The sequence below is a fragment of the Cervus canadensis genome, chromosome 33 (assembly GCF_019320065.1).
Source record: "Cervus canadensis isolate Bull #8, Minnesota chromosome 33, ASM1932006v1, whole genome shotgun sequence".
NCBI lineage: Eukaryota > Metazoa > Chordata > Mammalia > Artiodactyla > Cervidae > Cervus > Cervus canadensis.
In genome coordinates this window covers 5,878,153-5,898,113 of record NC_057418.1, presented here as the reverse complement: position 1 = coordinate 5,898,113, position 19,961 = coordinate 5,878,153, and the positions used below count along the sequence as shown (strand labels likewise).

Below are 19,961 nucleotides of genomic sequence, written 5' to 3'. Positions count from 1 at the left end.
TCTTTCACTGTTTTGTTGGGGGGGGTCATAACCCCTCTTTGTTGTTTTGGGATGAAGTTTTGCAAGTAGACAGTATACAGCTAAAATAATAAAAGATCTTCAAGAAGAATGCTCAAACTAGCATCAAATTTGCAGTATCTATAGAGTACTCACCTCTAGAGGTGGAAATGGCAACCCACTCTAGTATTCTTGCCAGGAAAATCCCACGGACAGAGGAGCCTGGTGGGCTACAGTCCATGGGATCACCAAAGAGTTGGACACAACTGAGTATGCACACATATGCATGGAGCACTCAAGGGATGAGGACATAACTACTGTCTCAATCACATTCTCAAGAAGGCTACCACCCGCACCCACGCGGGGCACATACACACGCCCAGGCACACATGAATTAGTATACTACTTACTCTCTTTGGCGCAGCTTGGTTTCAACCCAAATATACAACCAAGGATTGTTGTTAACACACAGACTGACAATACCTGTTAGGAGAAAAAAGAAAATGATGTCGTTTCAAAGCCCTTTTATTTCTTCAAATGTTTTATTTCTTTAAGTGCTTTCAAACATGTCAGTGCTGCTCTGTTTCCTGATCTGGGTGCTGGTCACACGACATGTACACTGTAAAAACTGAAACCGCACATTTACGCTTCATGTACTTTTCTGTATGTGTGTTCGACTTCAACCAAAAGACCGAAGATCTTACTTAAAGATTAGCAAACAAATCAATGCCCTCCTAGGTTAATGTAGTCAGAAATTTCCCAGTTGATGCAAGTGAATCCAGTCCAAAAACTTATAATTGAAGAAGAGGAAAGGAAAACCTAATAAGTGACTCAACTTTCTACTTTTTAGTCCATAAAAGGTAATATGATAATATCAGAAGCCTCTTCTAACAGTTTTGTTACACAAACCTAAACAGTGTCCTCATATATACTGTGACAGCTTGTGGGAATGAGCAACAGACAGGGTTGAAAGATTACATCCAAGACCCAAATGTTACCATAAACTAACTATGTATAGATTTGGTGCAGGTCACTTTAACATTCCAGACACCAATTTATTCACTTACAAAATTAAAGGGCTGGACTCCCTGGATCCCTAAAAATCTTTCCAGTTCTAATATTTTGCCACCTTCTCATTCTCCAATACTCTGGACTTTGACATTTTAATATAAGTGGTTACACCATATAACTCCCAAGAACAATGACAGAAGTTTGTGAGTTAGAAAAAAAAGGAGCAGAAAAATCTACAAAATTGTCTTCAATATTTCTCAGTGGAATGGAGCTCCCGCGGCAGTTCTCTGGAATGTCACATTTCTGGACAATCCAGCAAAATCTGCACTGAGCACCAACTACATGTAAAGATTACATCATGCACTGAAACAGACAGTAAGAGATACCCCAGGGAGTTTTGCTTTTTGGGAAAAAGCAAAGTCACAAATGGCACATATTTGGTTGCAGAATTCTAGTGTTTAAAGAAGAAAGGCTAAGGTGTTTAGTGAGAAGGAGATCAGAAAAGGTTTCACCAAAGAAGCCTCTCAGCTGGGCTCTGAAAGGGAGACATGATGGTGTGTTACTGCCAGGCACAGCTGATGGAAGGGAAGAGAGGACAAGTAGAGGAAACCCAGCATAAAGCAAGGCCTTCAGGATGGAAGGGATATGGGAGGCAGCAGATGAGTAATGAGTAGCCTCCTTTTGCAGGCTGGGAAGGTCGTGTGGCATTTCCCGAAAACCAAAATGAAGCGATAACAGAGCCAGGAGGATTGGGTGAATGGTGCAGGGTGGATGGTAGGTAAAGACTTTTAACTTTTCTGAACTCATTCCCTCAAATAAAATATACTGCGTATTGACCATATGCTGGTCTGCGGACTAAGTACTGGGTACTTGGTAAAAAGGAGACATGACCTCTGTCCTCGGGATGCCTACTGTCAAGGGCCTGCAGAACTAAAGAGAAACGGAGGGGCAGGAAAACTAAGGAAGCAGGTCTGACTCATCTCAAAGGAAAATGAGGGGAAAGGAAAGAAGAGTAAAAGAATAGCAGGCCTAAAATGCAACAGGGTCTAGGTCAGTTTCCTTTTTGGGAAATCAAAAACCTAAACGTATATATGTCCATTAAAATAAATAGCCATCAGAAGAAGAGCCTGAACAAACAAGTAAAGAATAGCAAACAGAACAAGGTATCAAAAGAGAATACTAATAAGTTTTCTTAAGCCTTGATGGTATAAAGCGACACAAACTTATAGAAGGGTGATTCTAAAGGATCTATCAAAAATAACAAAAACTCTCTTATTGTCAACTGTAAATATACAGGGAAATGAAAAAACAGTCAAACTAATCTGTATTTAGCATTCTGTAATAAAATCCCATGGACAGAAGAGCCTGGAGGGCTATAGTTCATGGGGTTGCAAAAGAGTCAGACATAGCTTGGCGACTAAACAATAACAACAACTTAAACCATGAAGATTAAAGTTTATTTCTTTGTAATAAACCTGTCAAGAATAGTTTGAACAATGCTGTATCTACATTTTACCTTAAAAATCATGAAGCTTGGAGGCATATAAGAAAAGTTGTTGGCATGTTTTGCCTCTATGTTAGAAGAACATTTACTTGGAGTTTCCTGCTTGTTTAGAGGATCTGAATTATTTCTTGGATATTTATTGAAACAAAATAGGTACAAAGAAATCACTCAATCTTTTTTTGTTCTCACCGATTCCCTCAAAAGGAAATAGCAACCCCCACCCCAGTGCTCTTGCCTGAAAAATCCCATGGACGGAGGAGCCTGGTAGGCTACAGTCCGTGGGGTCACAAAGAGTAGGACATGACTGAGCGACTTCACTTCACTAACATAATGCATATTATTCTCTTTATCAACTACTCATCTAAATATGTGGCTATTGTGTGAAACCCTTTTGCTAAAGGCCAGAGATGCAAATGAAAGCAATTCCTATCCTGCCAGAGAAACAAAGCATGTGGACATTAAAATGAATGATTACAACAGAACTGGACGAGAGCTACAGTAGAAATATGTAAAAAAAGTGTTAACATGCTAACAGTACAGTGGAGAAAAGAAAAGGAGAGAACGGTTACAAAAAGACACCACGAAGAGAGAGCTGGACAAAAAAGGATTTCCCCTTCAATCAGTAAACAAGGTCTGAGTGCCTGCAATATGCATGGGATTTCAATTCTGTGCAGAAGTACAAAATTAAAGCAAAAAAGAATTTGTGGTGAAATCTCTAATCTGAGTTGATAATCTACTCAGGACAACAACTCTAGAATTTGTTGATGATAAAGATATGAGATGGTGAGAAGCAACCTAAGAATTAACGTAGATAGTGCCAATGTCTCACCCATGCAAAGGTGCAGAAACTGTTTTTTAACTTTACAGGCTAGTTGTGGCTCATCAACATGATGACAAGATGCCACAAAGTCTGCAGCAAAACTAGACTGAACCAGCCAGCTCCAAGAGGGCAGATAAAGTAGGATAAATGTCACCACTTTCCATGCCTTGACATATCTCTGTGTTTCCATGCCAACCCTTAAGAGCTGGACACTGGCCCTGACTCATCTCCATGTTTCAAAAGCACCTGGTGTTGGGCAGATGCTTTGAAGTTTTACTGAGAGAGATATGTGCTTTGAGAGACACACAGTGGTCAACCGCTCTGAACTGGCCCTGACTTGACCACAGGATCTCGCCTGTGCAGATGAAACCTGGAGATGTCCAAGAGTTACCTTTGCTTCATCACCATGCTTCATCTCTACCTGGGGGAAGAGGGGGATTTGTACTCTGCTAGGCACAACTGGTGCCATGTGCAAAGGGGCAGGGAGGACTGTATATGCCCCTGCTGCCCCAGAAGTCTCCACCCCTTTCCTAGAGCCCTGATGTCCTGTCTGCCTCCTGACCCTTAAAATTCACTTACTCCCCTCCCTTTGGGGAGAACGTACCTTGGGAGCATGAACACCCCTTCTCCATTCTCTGGTCATTGAGTAAAAGCCTGACTTGCCTGCACCAAACTCAGATTCGTTATTAGCAGCACACACCTGAGTGGGAAAGAACTCCTTGAGCAATCAGGGGTTGGGGGGAGCTTTGGTTCAGCTAGGGCCCCAACAGAGGGGCCTGGTGTCTGACTTGGGAACAGATCTATGCAACGGTGCTTTGTGTGATGCCAGGGAAGGAAATCATACCGGTCTGGGAAAGAGGAAACAACAATGATGGCAGTAAGAGCCATCACTTGTACAGGACAGTAGTAACCATCCCTTCGGTGGTACTTACTACGTGCTAGGCACTATTCTATGAGTTTTATATCAAATCATTTAATCCTGACAGTAACACTGAGACACAGATGGTTGTGCTTACCAAGTTTAAAGAAATAGTTGCAGAGAGGTTAGCAACTTGCCAAGGATCACAGTTCGTAAGTGACGGGGGTGAGATTCGAACTTAAGCGGTCAGGTGGTGAAGGGAGTGGGCAGTCGGTGGTGGGGGAGGACCAGTGCAGTGGCTGAAAGGTGGCTGAAAGGTGGCCTTCGGGGCAGTCACTGAGAAGCTGTTGAGGTGTCTGAACATGGAAGGAACATGACTGGATTTATAAATTCTAGAAAGGTCTTCTGGCAACACTGTGGAAGTCTGCGAAGTCACTCTTCTGCCTGCTTTCTCTCAGGAGACGCTCTGTCCTCCTCCGGTCCCTTCCTCATTCCCAGTTACTGCAGCCTGACCGTGCTCTGAGAGATCTGTTTATCTGTCTGCCTCTGACTGGACTGTGAGCTCCAGGGAGGCATGGATTTATTTACTCATCTTGGTATTTTCCAGGCCTAGCCCAGGGCCTAACACACAGGCGTTCAGTAACTGCTGACCTGAAAAATCAGTACACTAATTAAACACAACTTGGAGGAAAACTATAAACCTCCCCCCTTTTCTTCATGTGAGTTGACAAAATCAATCAGTTTGTTAAGTGCCTTTGTGTCTGCTTTATATAAAGGGCACCTATAATGAATAAAGGCAAAAAGCAATTTTTTTAAGGAGATGGAAGATGGCTGGATTTGGTATTCAAATGTGACAGACCCCCCCGCCAACTTGAAGATGAATTAATTATCTGACCACATTGCCTATCAGTCTTCTGACCTTTGACCAAAGCTGCATACTTCTGGAAACCACTCTGAAAGAACTCAGACCAAGACACTGCTGAAGTCTTCAGGGGATTTCCTTTCCTAGAGGACGAGGATTAGATCTTAATGCAAAAAGTCTGGTGCCAAGAAATATCCACTGGAGACTCAAAGATATGAGAGGCCCAAAGATAATGTCTTGTTCTTGAAGAACTGTTACAAAGTTCAGTACAAAAGTTAGAACAACTGCTTGAGTGGATGGAGGAGCTTTCTAAAGACAAAGTTCTAACCCTTGTACAGCCTCTTACACACAGCATCATTTTAGTTACATTTGACCTCAATGAAGGTTCCCCCAAATGGTGTGAGATCTTATATAACGGGTCAGATGAAAATGGGGAAAGAAGACAGTAACCCTGGGCAAGCACATCACTTAGGGGCAAGCCTCACACCCCTCTCATGAAACCTAAAACTCTGAAGAAGCTGACATCTGCCTGGCAGAAAGGGGTTCGGTTTCAAAATGGCAAGGGCTCAAAGCTTCCACAACAAACCCATATACGTTTAGGATCAGTATACTGGAGAACCCAGAAGCTAGCATGGATATTAGTGATCCAGAGTAAAGTTTACCTCATTCTGGCATTTTAGGGATCTTCAGCATAATAGGAAGCTCCTCCCTGCCGACTTACTCTAAGTAAACTCGAATCAACAAATTCTGCCTCCATTCAACCTACCTAATCCCTCAGTGCTAAACATCAATGAACCACCATGATTCACCCATCATTTGAGGTAAACTTAGAATACAAAATGAACAAAAAGAAAAGATCTAAGATAAACAACAAAGGAAAAAAAGGAAGAGGAAAAAAATATTTAAAACAAACCCAGCTAAATAGTATTGTTAATGGCATTTAAGAAGATATGAACAAATCCTGAAATCAAAAGGTCCTAATACCAAGCATCCAGAATAACAAATCAAAGGCTCGTACTTAATCACATCACTGTAAAATACCAGGACACTAACAATAAGAAGATCCTAAAGTAAAAGGCCATGCCAGCTTCATAAAATAAGCAGTAAAGATGTGTAAGATCAGAGTTAGTTCTTCCTTGGAGGATAGAACTAATGGAGAGGTCTGGACCTAGAAAGATCTGTGTAAGTTTATTGATTTCTAGTTCAATCTCTTCATGGGTTACAGAATTATGTAGATTTTCTAATTTTTCTTGACTCAGTTTTGATAAGGTGCCTTTTTTTCTTGGAATTTTTCATTTCATCTACATTTTCAAATATATTGATATAAATGATTTACAGTAACTGTTATCTTTTCAGTATCTGTAGCATTGGATTTGTGTTTTTTTCATTCCTGATATAATTTGTGCTGCCTTCTTTTTGCTTAAGCAGGTTCACTAGGGGTAATATTACTTTTTCAAAGAAATTGTCTTTTACTTTGTCGGTCTCTTTACTATGTTTATTTTTTTATTTTACTGACTTCTGGTCTTATCCTTATTTTTTTTCTTCCATATCCCAGGTCTAATTTTCTGGATTTTTCTTTTTTTTATATATTAGTGGATTTTCTTTTACTAAGTTGTTGATATGGATGTTTAGGTTATAGCTTTTTAGAATTCCTTCTCTTTTAATATAACTTTTATTCTAACTTTTAAACCCCTAAGACCTTGTTATTTTATAAGTTCATTCAGGCATACCTAAATATTTACAACTTTATGCATTTTAATACATTTTTTTTCCTTTATACCTTCCATCAGGGAAATCAGTTACCTTCTGCTTAAAAAAACCTTTTAAAATTTTCCTGATGGCAGAGCCTCTCAGTAATTTTTGCATAAACATGTCTTTATTTTGTTCTGATTCTTAAAAGATATTTCTGGACAGGTATACATTTCTAGCCTGCCAACTGTTTTCTTTTGGCACAGTGAAGATCTCATCTCTTTGTACTATTTCATGCTTTTAATCATTGCTATTGAGAGTTCAGTTGCCTGTCACACTGAAAAAAATGTGATATTTTTCTTCTATACCTTCAGTGATCTTAATTTTTACCATTATATTCTGCCATGTTATTCTTTTTTTTTTTTTTTGGTATATAGCTCTTTTATGGATTGGGTCTTTCATTAGTTTGAGAAAGTTATCATTTCTTCAAATAGTGTCCAAAATGAAAGGAAAATAGATAATATTATCAGAAATCAATAAACCTACAAAGTTTTTTAAAGAACCAAATAAAATTTCTAGGAACAAAATGAAAAATAAAATGAACAAAATTAAGGGATTAGGCTTCACATTAGAAGAGAGGAAGAGTGGTGGAAGACAGAATTTGTGAGCTGAAAGGCAGTTCAGAAGACATTAACTAGTATGTATCACAAAGAAAGATCACAAGAAATTCTTCTCCTAATTCAATTCCCTATTATTTCTCCCATATTTTCTTTAAAAAATGGTCAAGAATTTTATAATCCGAGTCTGATAATACCATCATCTGAAGTTGTTGCTCGTCTTCTTCTGCTGTGGGATGTTTCTGCTGGTTTTTGCTCCCAGTGTGTGCTTGATCGTTTCTAAATGTATTCTGTTCACTTGTGCTAAAAATTTCCAGGATTCTTTGAAGCCTAGGATGAAGGTGTTTCCCTCAAGAAAGCATTTATGTTTGCTTCTGCCAAAAACATCGGAGAATCACCAAGCTTGAGATCATCTTCACAACTTAAGGTGGATAAAGTGAGATTAAGTGAAGTGAAAGTTACTCAGTCATGTCCGACTCTTTGTGACCCCAAGGACTATACAGTCCATGGAATTCTCCAGGCCAGAATACTGGAGTGAGTAGCTATTCCCTTCTCAAGGGGATCTTCCCAACCCAGGGATTGAACCCAGGTCACCCTCATTGCAGGCGGATTCTTCACCAGCTGAGCCACAAGGGAAGCCCAAGTGAGATTAACTTGTATGTATCTTTACATATGGGAAATACACCACAAATTACACAATAGCTATGGTCCTTCAGAGGATGTTCTAACTTTAATACATCATAATATATTTATAATATAAAAAACAGCATATAAGATATATAAGCAGGCAGAATTTCTTTATAAAACTAAGTTCATGACTTCAAAATTGTATTTCAATTTCTGATAGCTTCCAAAAACATATCTTTTTTATCTCTGTCTCTCTGACCCATGTTCAACCTAATCAAAATCAATTTAAGAAATATTAGTGTCTGCCAGTACTATACAAGGGAACATCTCATATGATAACTGTATTAAACTGAATGTCCTTTACCCTCACCATTATGCCAGCATTGGCAATTATGGAAACAATGACAGTATTTATTCTCTCATTGACAAGTCTCAATCAGAAGTCACGGAAGTCATTATTACAAATCTATCAGCTTATGACTAGCATAGGCTGGAGATTACAATGACAGAGAAGAGGTGGTAAAATAAAGTATAATGGAGACTCATTTTATGAAGTTTCAAGCAATAACTTGTAATTTCGTAAACTATAATACACACACACACAAAAATGACCGCAAAACCCCAAACATATCTTGGTGATCAAGGCGACCAAACCACTGCTTATAAGAATAACCAGAAGGACAAATCAGAGGGCTAATCACTATAACAGAAAGGAACACCACGGTAGGCTCCTTTGACTCTGCACAGATCCTTGCACGTGGGGTAACCACCTGCTCAAGCCCAGAACGTGGATAGGATATGTCATTACCTTCCCAAACCCAGCTGCTAAAGCACAATAAGACCTCTGTATGAGTTACAGGCAATCTAAGATCACCAGCCATAGCACCTCCCTCAGAGAGACTCTTACTTTTATGGACAGAAAGAATCTCTGCTCTGTGGATACCAGCAGTTTCCACAAACATAGAAGGGAAAATATTGCCTTTAAAATGAGAGATGCTAAGATAGGAGTTCACAAAAACAAGCTTCAATGACATATCACAGAGATTTTTTGGTTGACTTTCCAAGAATCTACCATCAATGAATTTTTTTTATAATAATGATTAATAGAATAGCTGGATGTATACCATGATTTCCAACAGCACTCACTTCTAATTTATTCAGAAATATTACCATGAAATCTGGTACATTTCTTAAAATACCAACTACTTTTCATATTTAGTGAATAAGGGAAATCAGTAGCATGCTGAGTATAACAGATTTTACCAAAGTGAATTCCAGTCACGAGTAAAAAGAAATAATATTCACATTAAAAAACTACACACTTTCTTTGGGATTCTTTTTTCTCATACCCCTTTAAAAAAGAATAAAGGAAAAATAAAGTCAGAAGGTGATATATAATTAATTAAATATTAGATAATTATTTAATTAAATATTAAATTAATATTTAAATATTTATGCAATATTTATATTATTATGAAATACCAACTCTTAATGGCTCCCCCCTCCATGTTTACTCTGAGCTTTTAACTGTTTTCCTAAGTGACAAAGAAAGATAATAGCAGACAGATATGTTTTAACATTCAGATATGACACTATATACATGAAAGAGAAGATGATACCCACAATCTGTTAGGAGTTACTGATAACAGAACGCACACTTCAAAACAATTTAAAAAATTTTTTTTTCATTTATTTTTATTAGTTGGAAGCTAATTACTTTACAATATTGTAGTGAGTTTTGTCATACATTGACATGAATCAGCCATGGATTTACATGTGTTCCCCATCCCGATCCCCCCTCCCACCTCCCTCTCCACCCGATCCCTCTGGGTCTTCCCAGTGAACCAGGCCCGAGCACTTGTCTCATGCATCCAGCCTGGGCTGGTGATCTGTTTCACACTTGATAATATACATGTTTCGATGCTGTTCTCTCGAAACATCCCACCCTCGCCTTCTCCCACAGAGTCCAAAAGTCTGTTCTGTACATCTGTGTCTCTTTCTGTTTTGCATATAGGGTTATCGTTACCATCTTTCTAAATTCCATATATATGTGTTAGTATGCTGTAATGTTCTTTATCTTTCTGGCTTACTTCACTCTGTATAATGGGCTCCAGTTTCATCCATCTCATTAGAACTGATTCAAATGAATTCTTTTTAATGGCTGAGTAATATTCCATGGTGTATATGTACCACAGCTTCCTTATCCATTCATCTGCTGATGGGCATCTAGGTTGCTTCCATGTCCTGGCTATTATAAACAGTGCTGCGATGAACATTGGGGTGCATGTGTCTCTTTCAGATCTGGTTTCCTCGGTGTGTATGCCCAGAAGTGGGATTGCTGGGTCATATGGCAGTTCTATTTCCAGTTTTTTAAGGAATCTCCACACTGTTTTCCATAGCGGCTGTACTAGTTTGCATTCCCACCAACAGTGTAAGAGGGTTCCCTTTTCTCCACACCCTCTCCAGCATTTATTGCTTGTAGACTTTTGGATAGCAGCCATCCTGACTGGCGTGTAATGGTACCTCATTGTGGTTTTGATTTGCATTTCTCTGATAATGAGTGATGTTGAGCATCTTTGCATGTGTTTGTTAGCCATCTGTATGTCTTCTTTGGAGAAATGTCTGTTTAGTTCTTTGGCCCATTTTTTGATTGGGTCATTTATTTTTCTGGAATTGAGCTGCAGGAGTTGTTTGTATATTTTTGAGATTAATCCTTTGTCTGTTGCTTCGTTTGCTATTATTTTCTCCCAATCTGAGGGCTGTCTTTTCACCTTGCTTATAGTTTCCTTTGTTGTGCAAAAGCTTTTAAGTTTAATTAGGTCCCATTTGTTTATTTTTGCTTTTATTTCCAGTATTCTGGGAGGTGGGTCATAGAGGATCCTGCTGTGATTTCTGTCAGAGAGTATCAAAATAAGCACAGCACACACTTGATTTCACTAGTCTCTTGGGCAGATAAAAATGTGAGAGTCTTGTCTAAACTATAATAGTCCAAAAAAGGGTTTTACACCTTTGGTATTTAAGCAAATTTAATCATTTTCCTAATTTTCAACAAATTATGCCTGTAAAATAAGCATTTGAAGAAATGTTTCAAGGAAAGTTCAAATCAGTAGCCCACAAGAGCTAGTCATGATAATTGAAAAAAAATTTTTTTAGGAGAACATGTTAAGATGAACTATCAAATGAGAATCCTAGCTTAAGAAAAGAGAAACAAGGTTAGAATGTTACCATACCATAAACTGTAGGGAAATTATTTTTAAAACTCTATCCTTTTTCAATTAAACATATAACTATAAGAAAGCTGCAGCCCTAATCTCAAAGAGATCAATAACTCTCATGCCTTTATATCCAAATTAAGTTGTGTATTACTTTGGGAGTTTTGTGACATTGAGGAAATCACGTCATCTACAGTCCCTTTATTGGTTTAGATTGGATATTTTCTATGCTCCCTAATAAATATATAGTATCTATGAGTCTACTTTCCCTTGACATTTGATCTTATCTTTATTTGGATCATCCCAACCCCATCCTGTACCCTACTCTCTTATGGACTGCTACTCCAAATCCATACATATATTAAGATTTCTTCCTGAATGCAGACCATTGGGATAAACTCCTAGGCCTGTCATGAGAAGTACCTGAAACAGTAGCCCTGAAGCCTTACTTCCCCAGGTGAAGCAGAAGACGAGTCAGACACTCACCTGAGCCATATTCTTCATATTGGAAATTTTTCCTGGGACCCTGAAAGGTCTCCAGAGAACTGATTTATCTAGGCTGGTAATTCTCCTTTCCTATCATGTTCACTGATTTCTTTCCCCAGTTTTATTAACAAATAATTGACATATATCACTATATATGTTTCAGGCATACAGTATGATGGTTTGATTGACATACACAGTGAAATGATTACCACAATAGGCTCAGCTAACATCCATTCTTTCATATAGATACAATAAAAAGAAAAACATGATCATTTATTTTTGTTTCCAAAAGTACCAAGCATTTTCAAAGGAAAATAACATCCCCTACTTTTTAAACTTCTGCCTGAGTGAGCAAATCACTTCTCCCAGATTTCAGGGATAGTTTTCACAGACTATTTCCCTCTGAAGTTAAAGGTCAAAGCGTAAAATGTCCATTTGGTGTATAAAGTAACAGTCTCAGCAGAGATTCAGCTTTGGTGGCCACCTTCGCTCCATGACTGCTATACCTTCACTGAATCCTGAGACACACCTAATCAAGAAGATTAATAACAGGAAACACCTCAACACAAAGCAGGATCCTCTGAAAAACCTGGCAGGTAACCAGAGTTTCTATTTACATCCAAGAGTGGGTAATCCCCACACGGAATTACAAAATTATTAAATATCAACACTGATTTTGGTCTATGGCTTATTTACCTGTCTTCTGCTTTCAATATTGAAAAATACACTTTTGTGGCCTCTCTTTAATCTTCAGAATTACTGTAGCTTCTTAAGAAAAGTGGCTTCCCTGATAGCTCAGCTGGTAAAGAATCCGCTTGCAATGCAGGAGACCCCAGTTTGATTCTTGGGTCGGGAAGATCTGCTGGAAAGGGACAGGCTACCCACTCCAGTCCTCTTGGGCTTCCCTTGTGGTTCAACTAGTAAAGAATCCACCTGCTATGCAGGAGTCCTGGGCTTGATCCCTGGGTTGGGAAGATCCCTGGAGAAGGGAAAGGCTACCCACTCTCCAGGCCAGAATTCCATGGACTACACTTTCCATGGGGTCGCAAAGAGTCAGACACCACTAAACGACTGAACTGACTGACTGACTGACTCCTGCAATTCCAAATCTCTTAATTTATCTGATAGAAAGGTTCACATTAGCAGATAAGGATATGCATAGATATTTACTTACTGTAGCATTATTTGTAATAGCAAAGATATGCAAATAACATAAATTTCTGTTAATAAACAATTGAGTTAATATAAGTACATTAGCTGAAACTTCAATACTTTGGCCACCTGATGCGAAGAACTGACTCATTTGAAAAGACCCTGATGCTGGGTAAGATCGAAGGCAGGAGGAGAAGGGGACAACAGAGGATGAGATGGTTGGATGGCATCACCGACTTGATGGACAGGAGTTTGAGCAAGCTCCAGGAGTTGGTGATGGACAGGGAAGCCTGACGTGCTGCAGTCCATGGGGCCACAAGAGTCGGACATGACTGAACAACTGAACTGAACTGAAATCCAAACAATATAAAACACTATCCAATTACTTTAAAATTATGTAAATTTATTTCTGAAATACTTACTCTTAAAGCCATCAGCCCCAATGCAAGCATTCTACTCTGAGATTATCATGCGGTAAGCCCAGACTATCTCAGCAAAGACCAGTTGGGAGGTTCTGAAACTACCTGAAGTGGGAGACAGATACCTGGCCAATATCAAGGAGCTCCATTCCTTACTGTTGCAACTGACAGCAAATGCATGCCCATGAGCCACACCAGCCGAGCCAAGCCTTTCCTGAATCCTTGACCCATCAAAAACCATGAGGTGCTTTTGAGTCTATTAGAGCTGATGACCAGACGCTGAACAGAGACAAATTTATCAAAGTTGGTAGTACTAACCAATATGGTTTCCTGACCATATGAAGGAGCATGCTTGCTTTTCTTCCTCCCAGATTTTATGCCTAAATTCCCACAATAAAATGGTCAGTGAAGGAATCTAAGAGCTGACTCTGCCAAAAGTACACAACTGGCCAGCTTCATTCAGAAGTAATGACCTGGGTTCACAGAGGAAGAGAAATGTCTAAAAACTACTCCACAGAGTGATAAGGAGATGTGAGTGGTGTGACGTATACTTTTCTTCCTTTGGTAAATGCACAGAGAGCTCAGGTATGCACATTTACACAAGTCCACTTCTAAGTTTCAGGTGAAGAAGTGGACTCATTGGTTATATTCACTAGTTTAAGAGTATCAAGAGACTAGTAAACATTTAGGGGGAAAAAATAGGATGAGAGGAGCCTAAAACTCTGAGAATCTTGTACCAGAAAGTAAGGGAAGGCTACATACATACACACAAACACACAGTCACTGGCTATGACAACAGGTATAAACTTCCATTTCTAAAATAAGTAAGAAGTGCTGGAAAAGTACAGTATCATGACCATAACTGATAATACTAAAATGTATATTTGAAAGTTGCTAAGAGAGTCAGTCCTGAAAATTCTCATCACAAGAAAAAGAACTGTAACTATGTGTGATGAGATTACAGACTTTTAGACTCATCTTTTAGCACCAGAAAGTAAGGGCGTACTAAAGACACACACATACAACCATGTGGGTGTGTCAAAGGGACACGGAAGCCAGCTCTCAAAGGCCAAAGCTGGAACAATTTGAGCAAAACTATAAACACTGTATTATTAGGTTACGACACAAAGTATAAACTAAATACTAATGAGTTCATACTGATACAAATAAATGATTGAATAGATAAATATGTGGTGAAGAAAAAACAAATCTCCAGTACAGAAGAATTCCAAACAATTTGTGCAGATACTCCACGCTGAGAGTGAAATCTAACTCTACTCTTTAAGTGTGGGCTGGACACAGTGACTTCCTTCCAAAGAGTACAAAACGGAAAGCCAGAAGAGAGTATTTTTGAGGTGGGAACCCTCATAGACACTACCTCAGCCAGGTAATCAAAGTTAACATCATCAACGATGAGGTCATATTAATAGCACAGAATCTTGATATGATGTGTTGATAATGACACTTCACCCCTGTGGTCTGCCTCCCAAAAGCACATAATCCCAGTCTCATCATGAGAAAAACATCAGACATTCCACAAAATACACGACCAGTTCTTGAAACTGTCCAGGTCATCAAAAACAAAGAAAGTCTGAGGATGTCTGAGAAACCTAGCCAAAAGGAACCCAACTAGACATAACATCGAAACATAACCTGGTATTCCTGGATAGGACACCAGAACGACAAACAAGGACATCACAAAAAAACTAAGGACATATGAACAAAGTTTGTACTTTAGTTAACAGGGCCGTATCCACATTAGTTCAGTAATTGTGACAAGTGTACTATACTAATATAAGATGTTAAAAAGACAGGGAAAGTGGTGTGTGACATATGAAAACTCTGTACTAGCTTTGCAACTTTTCGGTAAATCCAAAAGTATTCTAAAAATAAAAAGTTTATTGAAAAAAGAAATAGGCAAGAATCCATATTATTCCACTACAATTCCACTACTTAAAAACGTTGGTCTATTTTCCTTTACTTCTTAAAAAATGCACATATATATACATTCATTTTTACACATGCATGTATATATATGCATATATTATATATACACACACACACAAATGTATATATTTACATACTTGAGAAATTATTCTATATATAATCTTTTCAATTAAAAAATTATATACAATTTTGTTTCTTTTCACATGTAATACTATTTGATAAGCACTTCTTATTTTATCAATAAATCTTTAAAGTATATATATTTTTAACAGAGTGATAGGTTGGGACATGGAAATATTTTAACAATAAATGATATTGTTAAGTGAGAAAGCTGGACTTACACTTCATATGATTTCAGTACCATGTGATTAACAAAAATAAACCACGTGCAGACATGGTTTCGTATCTGCCCCATCAGTAGCGGACACTGCAATAAGCTGCCTGGATTCCCCTTGAAAAAAGAAGGAATTACTCCTCCGGGTGCCACCGGACAAGAACTGTCCCCGCTAAAGAGAGCATTTGCCCAAGGCCACACCCCTCGCCCAGGAAAGACTGCACCCTCTTCAAAGGCTCTAAGGGTTCAGGCCAGAAAGAACTGTCTCCATGGACAGACCGCATCACAGCTCACCTCACCTTCCCCACAGTCCCTTCCCTTCCCCAGGAGCCGATCTCAAGAGCGAACCCAATGAAACCCCTGGCGTGCCAGCTCCATCTCTGAGTCTGTTTCCTGAGAAACCCAAACTCCGATGCTGTCTTTTTCCTGTGCTTCTAGCCCAGAGAAAGGACCTCTTAACTAACTACATTACCGGGGCTCCCTGACACCAGCATCACCCCAGGGAAACACCGCAGAAGATGTGGGGTGGGGGGAGAGGGGATGGCTGGAAATACAGTCAGCATACATCTTCCCTGTCCTCCTTGCCTCGGACAGGACCCCTCAGCAGAGGCTTCACCTCTCCAGGGTTCCAGCTTCTCTCCCGGCTGCCAGCTCCACATTCTTCAGATTTTCCCTTCGTCTTTCCTGCCTTCAAGGTAGTATAAGCTTCCTTTTGTTACTCTTCATTGCCACACCATCCCACTCGGTTTTCAGTTCTTCCAACATTTGACTTTCAGCTCTTCCAACACCTCTTTAACTGGTTTCTTATACTAAATTCTCTAGATTCAATTACCAGGTATGGATTTTATTTTTCTAATTGGACCCTGGCTGCATAGCAAATAATTAGACATCAGTTACACACATACATACACCCCAAGGCATAAATGAAGTTTATAATACAGGCAAAGAACTTTCCATTTTGAGAGTTCATTTGTTTTTAATTCTCAGTGTCCTAGATGCAGAACATATTTTAATTAGATCTTGCTTCAGCTGGATTCAAGGAGGTGGGAGTGGGGGTGGGGGGAAAATTGTCAAAATAATCCTGAAAATGATTTGTTTCTTTAGAACCTACAATCAAGAAAGACATGAGTCAATAAATAAAAGTAGTATTAAGTGATTTTAGTGTTGTTAAGCTCATGAGACAGGAACCAGAGCAAACTCGCTTATTAATGGTACAGGACAACCCTTCCCGCCCTCAGGCAGAGGATGGAACAGATGGGCTAAGGTGAAGTGCTGTGGGCTTTACACAAATAACACTGCTTTTCTTGCCTCGGCAGGTACCTGCCTATTCAGGTGGTGGGTCAGAGACAAAGAAACCAAAAAAAAGCAGACAGAACATCATGTTCAGTTTATGTGATTTATTTCTAGTTTTTTTTTTTTTCATAACTATTTTTTGGAACATAACGACTAGCATTCCCTGCATTTATTCTTGAAAAATGAGCAGTGGAAACAGACAACAAAAAGATAACTTCCAGAAGATTTTTGGTCATTCCTCCTGAAGACTGAGAATGGGATTAACAGGGAGCTTAAAAATGACCCCTTACTTTCTGTAAAGACCCAATAAAATCACAATAACACTCTATCACAATTATTCTCAATCACAATGACAGTGACAAATTAAAGACAGAACTTAAAATATGATAATGGATACACAGATTTAAAATTTAGGAGGTAACCATAATTTCAGAAAGGTCACCTTTTAATATGTATATCCTGGCTTAAGTCAACTCAATTACATTGGATAAGGAATCTTAAAATTATACTTGTAAGAACATTCACAACTTACCCCTCTTAAACAATTAATTTTGTTCTAACAACCATTTCTTCAGCAAAGAACAATTGTTCTATGTACATTTTCATTATTACTTCCTGGGAAAAGACCATAAAAGTGAAAAAAAAAAAAAACCCTTATGATATTACAATCGTCAGCATTATGCACAGTTTTTTAAGATGATAAAGTGTTCCCTTTGTCTGTGCTGACCTTCAGGGTGGTGCCCGCACATCACTGCCAGCACGTGAAAAGTGGCCAGTGTGATGAGGAATTGAATTATTTTTTTATGCTACTTAACTTTAATTAGTGCAAATTTTAACTTGCATAGCGACATGTAAAACTTAAAAATCCAGTAGGAAAGAGAAAGTAAATAGTTACGAAATAGCCAAGTAAAAAAAAGAAGATAGTGCTCTTTCTACATACAACACACTCTCATTTGTTACTGCCACTAAAGCTAAAATGACCTTTCCAAAAGGTAAGTGAAACTTTGTTACTATGAGCAAAAATAGAAACAAAACTAAACAGAAAAAAACATTTTGGTGATTCCCAATTGCTCTTAAAAGCAAAACTCCAAAACCCTGAGACGGTTTGCAAGGCCCTGCCTGGACCTGGCCCCGGACTACCCTTCCTGTCTCTACCCACCACATATCTTTCTGCCCACCAGCAACCTGGTCAGCTCCCGATTCTGGGTCACACCACATCCTTGCTACCCCAGGCCCTCTGTACATGCTGCCGCTGCCCCTCAGAATCCTTTGCTGTTTGCCCATCACTTCCTCCTGGACACCTTCTTACATCTCTCCGACTAAACTGACTTCCTCTCACTATCTCTTCTCACAGGCCTGCATATTCTAGGCAGCAAAAGTCATAGGTGGTGAGAAACAGTCCTGGAGGATTCTTCGGTAAACATCCAGCCCTATGGGGATGGACCATGAGAACAAGTCTCTCCTCTCCCCTCACTACCAATTAGCTCCTCGCCTCTTAACCATTACTGCTCACACAACAGGAACTCTAAATATTTGTTGAATAAGTTACTAGCTATCACCATAATAATCATAATCCCTAATCTAGCATCTACTATCTTTCAGGCAATTTTCTAACTAGTTTACATAGGTTAATTCATTTAATCCTCAAGACAAATCTGCAAGGTAACTACCATTGCTGCTGCTGCTAAGTCGCTTCAGTGGTGTCCGACCCTGTGCGACCCCATAGACGGCAGCCCACCAGGCTCCTCTGTCCCTGGGATTCTCCAGGCAAGAACACTGGAGTGGGTTGCCATTTCCTTCTAGTATCTCCAATTTACAGGTGAGGTGACTTAAGCACAGAGAAGTTAAGGGACTGTGCCCAAGGATGCGTGTGTCTGTGCTAAGTCATTTCAATCACGTCTGACTCTTTGTGACCCTATGGACTGTAGCCCGCCAGGCTCCTCTAACCATGGGATTCTCCAGGCAAGAACAGTGGAGTGGGTTGCCATTTCCTCCTCCAGGGGATCTTCTCAACCCAGAGACTGAACTGTCAGGCAGGTTCTTTACCACTAGCGCCACCTGGGAAGCCCTCGGCCCAAGGAAACAGCAGTTACGGACAGAGAAACAATGCAACTCCAGCATTCGGGGCCTTAACCACCAAGCTCTCTGCCCTCTGAACGATTAAGTGGAAACTGAGTCATTCAGGGACAAGGGACACAGGCTGAAGAGCAATAAAGGAGTGTTTCCTTTGGTAAGGTGAATTGAGTTGGATTCCAGGGGGTGCCTGGTGTTGGATGAGAAAAAAGCAGGTGAAAGGCCACTCCTGGGGTGAAAAACAGAAATGATCTCTACAAAGTGTATCTGGAGAACAGTACAAGTCTGAGCTGTAATGTAGGTTTCTGGGTTTTGTTGGTTTTTTTTTTTTTTCAACAGAGCTGGACATTTATGAGATAGGCATCTTGAGGCCCTTTATGATTCTTTAAAATTGGTAAAATACCACCAGAGCAGAAACTGAAAAATAACCTGAACCCTTTGAACCTCTAAATCCAAGTTATGCATATAAGATGTGCAAGTCCCCTAAAACATATGGGACACAGAGTCCCTTGAGATGTGGGTCCCAGACTAGGCTCACTCACCAGCCAACACATTTGCTCCCTCCTGCCTTAGATAACTATGCCAAGTAAGGAAATAAAGGGCTGAACCTAGGGTCGGACAAAGAGTAAACTCAAGAAAGTCATGCAGGAATTCAACAAGCACATACCACTTACCATGTGATGAGTCTGATCTGCATGCTTGACAAATACTGACTGATAAATGGCTACATACATTTGTCCCAGGTCTGCTCTGAATGCATGAAGGTATAAGTGCTAAACCCTCGAGTGGTAACACTGTTACTGGAATAATGAAAAATAAGGCTAAAAAGACCACTGCATCTAGGAGCACACATTTTCCCACATGTGCTGTGGCAGTACCTGGGAAATTCAGAGTGGAAATACAGTTCAAGGAAGTCATTATTTTCAGAAAAGTAATAATCAAACCGTAAGAAGAAACAAAGACAGTGGAGATGGAGTTGAGAGATGAATTAAACAAAAACTGTGTCCTCGTGTGCCCCAATGTTCACCGTAGCACTGTTTATAATAGCCAGGACATGGA

The 19,961-nt window shown here is 39.5% G+C and overlaps 1 protein-coding gene across 1 annotated transcript in view; it reads right to left on the bottom strand.

The window, feature by feature from the left end:
- Positions 1-19,961, bottom strand: part of ENPP1 (ectonucleotide pyrophosphatase/phosphodiesterase 1) — a 71,575-nt gene that overhangs the window by 37,765 nt on the left and 13,849 nt on the right. Inside the window, exon 2 of the mRNA XM_043457073.1 lies at positions 408-480. Within this exon, the coding sequence (XP_043313008.1) occupies positions 408-480 (73 nt within the window). The remainder of the gene's footprint in view (positions 1-407; positions 481-19,961) is intronic.